Here is a 13,017-nt window from a genome sequence, read left to right on the forward strand (position 1 = left end):
CTATCATGAAACTAATTAAAACGATGCAATGAATTCGCATAAACACATACAAGTTTAATTAATTAATTAGTAACAAAAATATAAACATTGAAGACTCCAGAATTTTCTTGTATATTTATATATATGCATGTATATATATCGCAAAGCTAAGCACAATCTAAAATTTCAAAAAAAAGAAAAAAGATTAGCTTAGAGAGAGAGAGAGAGAGAGAGAGAGAAAAGGAAAAACTATCTGCTACTTATTTACACACAATTTGAAGGGACCCAAATGATCAAAAGAAAAAATAATAATAATAATAATAATAAAAGAAAATAAAAAAAAAGTATTGTAACAAATTAATTTGATGGTCATGGTTAAGATGAGATTGTACTAATACGAAAGATTCCTCTCTCTGTCTCTCTCTTTTTACTTACTAGCATGGCATAAGCATAATCGATCATCAGTTGTGAATGAAATTATATATGTGAATGAATCTCTTCCAATAATCCTTTTCTTGTTTTGTTTTGATGATGATGATGCATGAGTGCTCTTTAATTTAATCAGAAGAACAATTGATCCATGACTCCACCATACCTTCGGTTCTTCCCTTCTCTAACACTCCTCCATTGCTGATGTTCGTGGTGGTGCTAACATGCGCATGAGTGAATCCTAGTTGTTCCTCCAACACACCCATTCTGAGATGTGAGTCAACAGTGCCACTATTATTACTCTGATTATGATGATGAGGAATCTCCAAGCAGGTTTCTTGATCCTTCGATGCAACAAGGGGAGAAGTTGAAGGAGAAGGAGAAGGAGAAGGGTACCTAATTTGTTGTGCTTGAAGAATCGATTGAAAGCTCAGAATCGATGCAGGGTTGTTGTTGTTGTTTTGCATGTTGTTCAAGTTCACATTATTAAGATGCTGATGCTGTTTCAAAAGCCCAAGGGGCGAAGAAGAAGAAGAAGAAAGTTGTTGGTAGCTGTTATTAATTGGATTGTTAGAATTAGGAACAAATAATATGTTGTTCATCACCATGGAAGAAGAAGGTGGAAAAGATAACGAAGAAGAAGGTGAAGAATTATAATTGGTTTGAGGAAACGACGACGGTAGAGGAACTTTCTGCGCAAATGGACGAAGAAGATAAGGAGGACCAGCACCAGAAGCAGCAGCAGCAGCAGCAGAAGAAGAAGAACCGCCACCAACAAAGAGATCCAACCTTGTTCTTGGAAAAGGAGAAGAAGAAGAAGAAGTGAAGGGCTGTGCTGGAATACCAGTGAATTCTTGAACCATAGCTCGGAAATTCGTGGTGTCCGTTGTTAAAACCGTCGTTGGTGCTCGCCGTGAAGCCCTTGACCTCTTCTTCGGGTTCCGAACCACCGTGCTGTTACTGTTTGCGTTGCTGCGCGCTTCTTCTTGTTGTTGTTGCTGCAGCAACGGTGGTAGCTGCGGCGGCGGCGGTGGTGGTGGAACAGCGAATTGCGGCATGACGGTGGAAAGATCCGGTTGGTCGAGTCCGGATCTCGGTGTGATGTACCACGGCATGTCGAGGTTGTTTACTATTGTTGGATTTGATCTTTGAATTGAAGATGATGATGGATCCAAGAAGGTTGTTGAAGTTGTTGATGATGATGATGATAACAAAGGATCAAAGATAGGGGCGTGGGTGTGGTGAAGGGTGGTGGTTGTTGTTGATAACTGATTTGGAATATGATGATGATGGGGTTGTTGTTGGGCGCGTGAGTGTGAGTGTGAGTGTGAGTCGTACGAATCTTCATCAGCAGGAGCACCACTACTTGAGGACTGCATGCTCCCAGCGGTACTGTTGCCCGAATCCATTACACGGATTGCAGAAAATGGAAAGACGTGAGGATGCCTTCACAGATTTCCTTACTTATAACTCACTATTTACAAGAATATCATCACTCATGACTCATGAGAGAGTATGGGTCAAGAGAGAGAAAAAGAGAGAAGCTAAATAGCTTAGTTTGTTTTAGGGGGAATAAGGAGCCCACGGATGCATACATCTGTGTCTCTCTCTACATACATCATTTAATTCATTTGAACTAGGGTTTTTTTCACATGTGAAATAGGAAAACGGGAACGGAGAGGGGATGGAGGGAAGGAAGAAAGGAAGGAAGGAGGTGGTGGTAAGCGGTAACTGCGGTTTTATCTGAAAAGATAGATGAGAGAGAGGGAAGGAGGGTGGGGTATAGACATGGATGGTGGGTGTGGTGATGCCTCCTTACAAGTGGTCAAATCTATGCGATTTCATTTCTTCTTTCCACGAATAACATTGTGGGTTAATTCAAGCCATACATACATACATACATACCATGTTTAAAAACTTCATTATACCTAATAACTTTCCCATAGAAATAGAGTAAATGGTGAAATTTATCTTTTAAAGATTAATTATTTTTTTAAATTGATCTTAAAAAATATTTTTAATTAAATTTATTATTTAAAAATTTTAAATTAGTTATATTAATATTTTTTTTTTATCATTTTTATTATTAAGTGACACCATATTCATCATGATACACTTCTAATAATATTCCATGCAATAATATCTTATAGAAACATTTATATATCCTTTTTGTTTAGTTATTATTTATTATTATTATTATTATTATTATTATTATTATTATTTGCTTAATTTTATGTATTTTATTTTATGGGTTATTATATATTTATGTTACTATTTATTTATTTTATTTTACAAAAATCTAGGTAAATTCATTATACAAAACCTGAAACTCAAATAACAAGAAGCATGTAATTTAATTGCAAAGGTTACACAACTTCTTTTTTAATAAGTAAAATAACGACAAACTCAAACTATGATTTTACAAAATTATTTGTCAGGAAAATTTAAAATAATAGAAAAAGAATATATGAACAGTTATATTTTTAACATTATATTTTTTATATAAATTTTTTTTATTTGATTTGGTATGATTTTTGTTGAGCTTTCTTTTTAAATTATTTATTTTATGTTACTTTTTTTCTTTTTTTATAATAAAGATTAAATTTCAGATTTTTAAATCATAAAAATTTTGATATCATATTATAAAAATATTTATTCAAAATATTTAAATTAATAGTAGAAAGATGTGTATAAATAATTATATGTCTTAAAAAAAGCAAGCCACACAAATACATTCGTGACAAAAAAAATACATAAATGCTATCTTGCAGAAAAATTTATAAAGACTTTTATATATAATGTTGTTCATTCTAATATTGGGGAGGTGAATTTAATGTACAATATTTAATTTAACGAATAAATACTTGTAATTCGTTTAAATCAATGTACTAGTGAAGAATCTTAAAGTTTTTCTGGTTTAGTTTTATGGAGGAATAATATTGGAATAATAAGGTGGGGAAGCAAACAAAATAACAAGTGACGGTAGTTGAATTACATAAAGAAAAGAGAACAACCACGTTTATGTTTCTTAAAGGCTTCAAGGAAAACGAATACAAATGCATGTGCATATATTATAATGTCTAAATTTCCTAGCGCAAAAAGAGAAATTTGCTCCTTTTTTACGGTAAGCCGAACTAGCTATTAATGTGTATGTGGCCATCAATGACATTCAAAGCTAGGAAACGAAGAAATTTATTTATGCAGCTATAATATTTCCACTAGATTGATTAATTTGACCCGGTCAAAAATTACTGTTATAAATAAATGACTACGATATTAGTTCTCTTAAAAATTATTTATTTAATTTCTACATAGATCTTATCTTTTTATTTGTTTTATGTTTTTTTTTTTTAGAATTCATCAATAATCGAATTTTAATTTTTTTGGACACAAAATTCTGACATGTTATGATACTAATTTTTTAAAAATTTAAATTTATAAAAAAATAACATAAATAATTATATCTTTAACCATAACAATCATAAATAATTATAATTACATATGTAAAAATTTTTATTTAAAAAAAGCTTAATCAAATATATAAAATTATCATTATTAATTATTTTATTTTATTATTTATTCTCTTTATTCATTCAATAAATTTGTACCTTAAAATCAGTTAATAAAATATAGTTATTTTATAAAGAAATACAAATTATTAATATTTGTAACTAGATAATTATCTAGAACTGACGGGAATTGAATATAAAATTTCGAATGTGGCTGAGAGATTCTCTCACAGTCAATCTCTGCTAAAAGATGTGTAGAAGAAAAATAATGAAATTTATCACGTTAGTCTAAATATTCCATCCCTTTAGATCATTGTTTTTCTCTCTCTCTCTCTCTCTCTCTCTCTCTCTCTCTCTCTCTGAAACCACATTTCTTGCCGTTATGATTATATACATACAGACATCTAATCTAAATTGCTCGTGAATAATAAGATGGACAACATGTAAGTTTGCCCCAACAATCAAAACTACTAGAAACTATGGTATACAGAATCCGTTTGAAAGCTTTATTAGTAGCCAGCTTTTTCTGATTATTACTTGTAAGTTGTGAGGGCCCTCTCTAGCTATTCAATAATATAATAATAATACTATTAATTAATAAATGAGATCATTAATAATAATCTTCAAAATAAATAATCATCTATTTGGCTTCTAGAATAGATATAGCGGTCCTTTTCATTTATACGTGTAATATTAATTCGCCTTTTTCCATCTTGATATACATACCTATGGTCTGTATTTGCTCCTATATATAAAATAAATAAAATATCCATAACCCATTTCTCACGTCTTCTAGGTCTACACGTAAAATGATATATATAATTTTACTTCATTTCCAAAACCTTTTAACCTCTCTTTAATTAGAAAATGGTCGAATTCCTTTTTAAAAAATTATTATTTTTTTTAAATTAATTTTTAAAAATTCTTTAAATTTGTCATTTTTATTATTTATGGTATCAGAATTTATTAATATTGCACATTAAATAATACCATAATATATTAGTTGCTAGCATAATAAATTTATAAAATTAAATTAAATCAATTTTAAATTAAAAATTTTAAATGCCTCAAAATTTTTTTTAATTTAAAATTAATTTAATCTAATTACATAAATGTATCATGTTAGCAGTTAATTAAGACTACTAAATATATATTGTAGTAAATGAAGTGTCACTTAACTTACTGCATCAACAAATTTTAACGTTGTCAATAATAAAAATAACTAATTTAAAATTTTTAAAAAATAAATTTAATTATTTTTTTTAAAACTAACTTAAAAAACAAATAATTTTTCAAAGACAAATTTAATCAATTTTACCCTCTCTTTTAACGTTAAATGAATCATCATCCTTACCCCATACATATATTATATAGTATATATAGATTTAATCTTAACCATCAATAAATATTTAATTAATATCCTAATTTATTTGTTACACTTTTAAAAATAAAAAATTCATAAAAAAATCAAATTATTATTAATACTATAATATTCAATTATTGATGAGAATATATATAATTAAAAATTTTGATATATATTCTAAAAGTAATTAATAAAATTATATAATTGTTTATGTCTTCCAATTTGATAATTTAATTTGTTGAGAATGTCTCTTTCTATATATGTACGATGCAAAATCTATCTATTATATCTATCTATATATGTCGTACGCAGTGCTGATGAGGCTAAGGAACAGCATGCTTCGTACCAAGAATATATAGAGAAGAATAATCTTTTTTGTAATTTTTTCAACCGAAAATAAAAACTTTACAATTTATTCTTCAACTAGAACTAGCTAGCTAGGACCTTAAGGAGTAATTTAATGGAACAACATGGGCCCTCGGCTTATCGTTCCCAAGTTTAGAGCTAGTTTCTGGATGTTAAAAAAAGGATTTTTTTAAATAAAAAATATATTTTTTTAATTTTTTAGTGTCTAATAAAATCTTACAAATAAAAGTAAAAGTATTAAAAAAATATTTTTTAAAAGATATAATTTATATATATTTTTTAAAAATTTTCTTATTCAAAAATGATATTTTAAATATAATAAATAAATAAAAATATTTAACAAATCTTTAATTATATTGTGGTAACAATTTTGAAAGTAGTTCTGCAATTAAAATGTGCAACCACTCATAAAAAACTTTAATTTTTCTCCCCCGTGTGTCTAAATTATATACATATGCATACACATACTTCAAATTAATATACCTACCTAAGTACATCCATAAGAAGTAGAACATAATGTTGACACTATTCAAAAGAAATAAATTCGAATTTTTTTAACCAAATCTTGAGATTGATTTCTATTATTGATTTATAAATATATTTCGTAAATTTCAAACAATTTTGGAGACATATTTCATATGAGGATACTAAATTGGTTTAAAATTTATTTTATAGAATATATTTTGCATAAAATATTTTATATGTATATCTATTAAAAATTAATGTTCAGTTCATGTACAAAGTTTACCTTTTTAAACTTTGTTAACGTTCAGTTGCAACACTCTTTTTTTTAGATGTCTATTAGGAATACATCATTAAAATTTTACTAAAAAAAAAAAAAAAAATTCAATGTGATAAATTTTAACGAAGGAAAAATAGTACAATATCCTTTGTGATGAGAACTGTCTCGTTAAAATTTTTATCAAGAAAAATTCAATAAAGACAAAAACATGACCAAAGAAAAAAGTGTACAGCCTCATGCTCTTATCAACATTATTTAATATCTCAAAATCAGCACATTCTAATTTGATGTACCAATCTTTTAAAAGAGGATTTTGAAGGTGACTGTATAAATAAATCTGCCAGATTATCGCTTGAGTAGATCTGTTGGACATCAATAGTTTCTTAATTTTGAAGGTCATAAGTGAAAAAGAATTTAGAAAAAATATGTTTTGTTCTATTACCTTTAATATATCCACCCTTAAGTTGAGCAATGCATGCTATATTATCTTTAAATAGAATAGTTGAAGCTATTTTCTTATCAGGCAGTCACATAATGATAGAATATATTGAATTAAATTCCTGAGCCAAAACTACTTGCGACTTGCTTCATGTATCACTAGTATTTCAGTATGATTAGAGGATATCGCTGTTATCGTCTGTTTTGTAGACCTCCATCAGGGGCGGAGCTAGATAGAATATTAGAGGGGAGCCAAAAATATTTACATAATAAAATAAGACTAAAATAAAATTTTAAGGAAGGCTAAATTGAAATTTACATATAATTTATATGTAAAAAATTAAAATTAGGGGAGCCATTGCCCCCCTTTGCCACTATGTAGCTCCGCCTTTGACCTCCATGATATAGCTGTAGCACCATATGTGAATAGACATTTTGTTTGAGATCTTTTTTGTATGATCATACAAGTATCCGATTCGATCCTGTATTTGCATAGCCAACTAATTATGACTTGGATTCATATGAATAAAATAGTCTTATATTAGCTGTTCCATGAAGATATCAAAAAAGCTGTTTGATTCCATTTCAATGTCTTTTGGTTGGAGAGAAACTATACATTACTAGTAAATTCACAGTAAATGATATGTCAGATTGTGTATTATTAACAAGATACATTAGTGCTCCAATAGCACTGAGATATGGTACTTTAGAATTAAGTATATCTTCATTTTTTTTTCTTTAGGACGGAATTGATCATTTTTCACATTAAAAAATCTTATGATCATTGGGATACTTAATGAATGTGACTTATTCCTATAAAATCTCTTCAAAATCTTTTCTGTATATGTTGTTTGATGAATAAAGATCATATTATTTGTATGTTCAATTTACAGGTTAAGATAAAATTTAATCTTTCTAAGTCTCAAATTCTTCTTTTAGAACTTTATAATTGTTGAATTTTTTTCAAAAGTTCTAATAATATTTAAATTATTAATGTATACAGCAATTATAATAAATTTAGATGTAAATTTCTTTATGAAATTACAGATATCATCATTCTATTATTTATGTTTTGATTTTAAATATAAATTCAGCATGCTTATATTATTTATAAAATATAATTTTAAGTATAAATGAGTTTTAACTATTTTTTATAAAATTTAATTATGAATAGGGATATATAATCATTTCGTATTCTCAATTATATGTATTTTTGTACATGCCGCTGATCCTTAACTTTTGATATCCGACATAGCATAGCTGGTATTTGCACAAGTGGCATTCCATTAACCAGACCAAACCTGTTGTACTAATTATGTATAGTTTAAGTTCCTTGCAGATGTTAAACTACTTTTTTATTTTTTATTTTTCGGTGTCTAAAACTCTAAACTGCTCTAAGCTTGTATTAAAACGCGTGGTCCGCGCCTTCCCCTAGAAAGATATTATGGGGGTAAAATCAGAGAAAAGATTGGAAAATGATGATGGGACCCATAATCTAATCTAATACTCATTATTATTATTATTATTATTATTATTATTATTATTATTATTATAAAATATATTTTTTGTGTCTAATATTTTTAATTTTTTTTAAAATACTTCTAACATTTAATTTATTTTAATTTACCTTTAATATTTGAAATAAATTTAATTTTACTGTTACGGTTAATTTATTAACAATTAACTATTAGTTAATATTTTATTTTTCAATTTCATTTTAAATTCACTTTTTCATTTTTCCTCACTCAATTCACCCTTTTTTTTTATTCATTCTCTCAAAACAAAAATCAATTTCAGAAACAACAGCAGTATAGCCATCATCATTGTCTCTTTATCTGCTGGTCACCGTCGTCGTTGTCGATGTCTCTTCTATACGCCCTCTATCTTTACTTCCTCCTCCTCATGTTTCCACCTTTGCCTCTTTCTCCTCCTTCTGCCTCTACTTCTCCATGCGTTCCTCGTCTTCTAGCTAGGTGTTGTCACCTCTGTGTGTGTGTGTCTCACCGGCTCTGATGTGTGTGCATGGATCATTATAAAAAAACGTTAAGTACCATCGAATTTACTGTCGAATTTAGCATCACACATTAGCATCGGCTTTACCGGCGAATTTATTGACGGTTTATGTGTGAAATTCGTTAGGTAAAATCGTTACCGATGGATTTTCATTTCCGATGGTAAATTCGCGAGTAATAATTAGAGGAAAAATGGAGAAAATAGGCAAGAAATGTAGCGCGGGATTTACTGTCGAATTAATATGACGGTAAACACGTTTAGTGGAACGCTGCGTTTTGGTGGCCCGCAACGCATTACCGTCAGATTTATCCGCCGGTAAATCCGATGGTAATCGTGCCCTAAATTTGAACCACGAACTCTCTTCTCCTTCATTTCGAATTTCTCTCTCTCTCTCTCTCTCTCTCTCTCTAACCTCTCGCCTCTCCGTCTCTCTCTAACTCTCTCATTTCTCCTCTTTGTCAACACTTCTCTAGCAGCTGTTGTCCTCTTTGGCATCCCCTCTGATGGCACCCTCTCACGGTTCTGCTGCCACTGCTGCTGAAAATGCTTCTGCCGCCGCTTCTACTCTTCTTCCTCCCTTGCTACTCTTCTTCTCGGTGCCGGCGTAGGAGGAAGGTCAGAAGCTCCTGCTCAGCCGTTTCCTTCCCCTGTTAAAGCTCATTTCAGGTAATGCTTCTGAACTTCTATAATAGGAATAAGGTCTGACCTTACTTGTGATTATAAAATAGGATTTGTGTTGATTATTATTGATTTGTGTCGACTATTCAGGTTGCTTAGTGAAGTTTTTATTATATATATTTTTATTATTGTTGATTTAATTTGTTCTAAATCTTTAACTTGGAAATTATTTTTTGGTGCTTTAATTTCCTTTTCAAGTTGCTTGTTGCTTCAGTTAGGTGATAATTTAGAATCAGTTAGAGAATTTACAAAAATTAGTTCAATATGCTGTTATGTTTCTTGAATTTGAATTTGTTTGTATAGAATTAAAGTATGAGCTTACTTGTTATTATAAAATAGGATTTGTGTTGATTATTATCAATTTGTATTGATTATTGTTGATTTGTGTTAATTATTCAGGTTTCTTAGAGAAGTTTCCATTATATATATATTTTTATTATTGTTGATTGAATTTGTTCTTAATCTTTAACTTGAAAATTATTTTTTGATACTTTAATTTCCTTTTCAAGTTGCTTGATACTTCAATTAGATGATAATTTAGAATCAGTTAGAGAATTTATAAAAATTAGTTTAACATATTGTTATGTTTCTTGAATTTGAATTTGTTTTGACTTATTTATGGTTTGAGTTTACTTGTTATTATAAAATAGAATTTGTGTTAATTATTATTGATTTGTATTGATTATTAAGGTTGTTTAGTGAAATTTTCGTTATATATATTTTATTATTGTTTATTTAATTTATTCTTAATCTTTAACTTGAAAATTATTTTTTGGTGCTTTAATTTTCTTTTCAAGTTGTTTGCTGCTTCAATTAGGTGATAATTTAGAATCAGTTAGAGAATTTATAAAAATTAGTTCAACATGCAGTTATGTTTCTTGAATTTGAATGTGAATTTGTTTGAATTGCTTAATGTTTTAATTGACTTTTAATTGATGTTGTGGATTGAGGTTAGTTGGATTTGTAGGAACCGTAAAGATGAATAAACATCCAATTTTAGGGGAGGTTATGTCAATTTTTTTTAAAATAATATAAATGTTGAAGAATTTGTGTTGTATATATGCTGATTAGTATTAATTGGTATTCTCTTTGCAAACATGATGACAGATAGCAGATGTGTCATGAGTCGGTCTCGTGATCGTGGTAGAGGGAGGGTTTCCACTACCGATATCGCAAAGAATTCTCAGTCATCGCCCTCTATCCCGAATATCCTGTCGACTCCTGTGACGTCACAGGTGGGCCACCAGACCAACAGTTCATCATGGCCTTGAACCCCAACTACGTGGCACCTTCTGCTACTCCCCCACTTCCGCCCCCTACAACTCTAGCGACAGAAATTGCGATGGATGATTTCTCTAATCCGTCTCAACCAGATGCCCCTCCACTACCACACATCATACGAATGAGAATTTGGCCTGATGGCATGCAGGTGGAAGTACTATTTTAATGTCTTTTATCCGCAATCTATTTTGAATTTGTTAAGTTTTATATGTTTTTATGTGTTTGCTAATTTTAAGTTTTTTATTGATAGGTTTGCACCAAACAACAATGCATTTACACAAGATATCTCCAATGTGATTAAGTCCATGTATGACAACCCATGGTCGAGCTACGCGAAGATCCCTACTGAGATCAGAGAGCGATGATTTCAAAAGTGGGCGGTAAGAACTCAATGTTGTTGAATTAACTGTATTTTAACTGTATTTTATTTCAACTAACTAATATTGTTAAATTACTTTGTGCAGGAGAACTTTATATAGGAAAGAAAACATGATATCTTGATTAGGAAGATCTATAACTGACAAGCGCTAAACACCAGTTTAAAAAATTCACAAGTTTAAAGCTCAAGTTCATCATAGCTCTAAACTGGAATCCAATGTTCTTCAAAATTTAGTTTAAATGTCACAAATTCAAAACAATAACTGAGAGTTTTAGTCTCGGGTCGTTCTCCCTAGAAATCACAATCGAGTGCTCAATCATTGGATATGGAGAAAATCAAGGTCTGGATCACAATTAACAGAAATTTAAATAGTAAGAAATTAAAAGAGCAATCAGGAAATTAAACTAAGAGCAAATAAGGTAATTAACTAGAAAAGAAAAGAAAACTCAAATGCTAAAAGGGTCTTGGCTAGGCTGAGGATTAAAGATTACTATCCTTATCATTGACCATAAACATGGTAATTATGAAGAGTTAATCCCACTTCGTCAACCTCTACACATTGAGAAAAGTCAAGTAGGCATAACTAATCCTAATCTATAAGTCTTAACTAACTTATTAATTGGATTAGTAAAATATTAATGTCAACAGAAACAAAATTAATTAAAAAATCTAAATTACTAATTAATATTGGACATCAATGACTCAAAATCACCTAATTTTTCAACCTAAATCAAGAATACAAAAATCTACTCTATAACTAAGTCATGCATTTTATCAAACACCTAGAGTAGATAAACATAAATATCATAAATTACAAGAATAATAAAATCTATAACTACCAAATTCAAGAAAATAATAATAACAACTTAATTAAGCATGAATAAAATATAAAACATCAATTTGCATTAAAAGGTAAACAAAAATTCAACAAGAGTTCATAAAACTAAAATAGCATAATAGAAGAAATAAGAAGAACTTCTAAAAAACTAGAGTAGCAAAATAAGAAATTGTAATCTCAAAACTACAATTAAATAAAACCAAAACCTAGATTTAGAGAAAATCAACTAGAAACCCTAAAATTCTAGAGAGATTGGAGTTTCTCCCTCAATCCTTGCTTCAAGTACTTCAGAAATGAGTTGGATTGGGTCCAAAATTGGCTAGAAATCACGAGTCACATGTCATTTTAAGTGAAGTATGAGACTAGAATGATGGGTACGCACGCATGTTGCGTACGCACGATTTGCAGCTTTGCCTAACTTCATTTCTTTCATGAGTTCTCTATTTTTGTATGCTTTTTTCTCATGTTTTCAAACCATCCTTGCATTCTAAACCTTAAATCACTTAAACAAACATATCAAGGCATTGAATGGAATAAAAGTGAAATTAATTTGATGATTTACAAGTCCTAAAAGTATATTTTTAAAAATTAAGAACAATTAGGAGAATATTCACAAACGTATGCATTTTCAAGCAATAAGTGTAAGTTAAGTTGATAAATTTTACTTTTTTCAACCAAAAAATCATCATAAAATATGGGTTTATTAACTCCCCCACATTTAGACAATAGCATATTTTCATGCTACTCATTAGAAAAGATAAGATCAAAGGATGTCAACACTTATTAAATGCAAGCTATCCATAACCATTCAACTATTCTACCTGATTCTATCCACTTGGTTAAAAATAAGTCAATCTCTAAAAACACATATAAGCATATAGGGTCAAAAGAAATATAGCAATCAACTCAATCCCATTAATTAATTTAAGTTCTAAAAATATAACAAACTTGCAAGATAATATTTCATGATAGGTGGAACATAGAATCAAGTAATCGAACCCT

General features: G+C 29.4%; 1 protein-coding gene across 1 annotated transcript; it reads right to left on the reverse strand.

The window, feature by feature from the left end:
- Nucleotides 1–81: 81 nt before the first annotated feature.
- LOC107620295 (uncharacterized) lies at nt 82–2,246 on the reverse strand. The gene has a single exon (XM_016322477.2). It carries the CDS (start codon nt 1,815–1,817, stop codon nt 537–539), a length of 1,281 nt encoding a protein of 426 aa, XP_016177963.1. The 5' UTR covers nt 1,818–2,246; the 3' UTR covers nt 82–536.
- Nucleotides 2,247–13,017: the final 10,771 nt, after the last annotated feature.

The sequence above is a fragment of the Arachis ipaensis genome, chromosome B10, assembly GCF_059453495.1.
Source record: "Arachis ipaensis isolate K30076 ecotype BB chromosome B10, ASM5945349v1, whole genome shotgun sequence".
Taxonomy (NCBI): domain Eukaryota; kingdom Viridiplantae; phylum Streptophyta; class Magnoliopsida; order Fabales; family Fabaceae; genus Arachis; species Arachis ipaensis.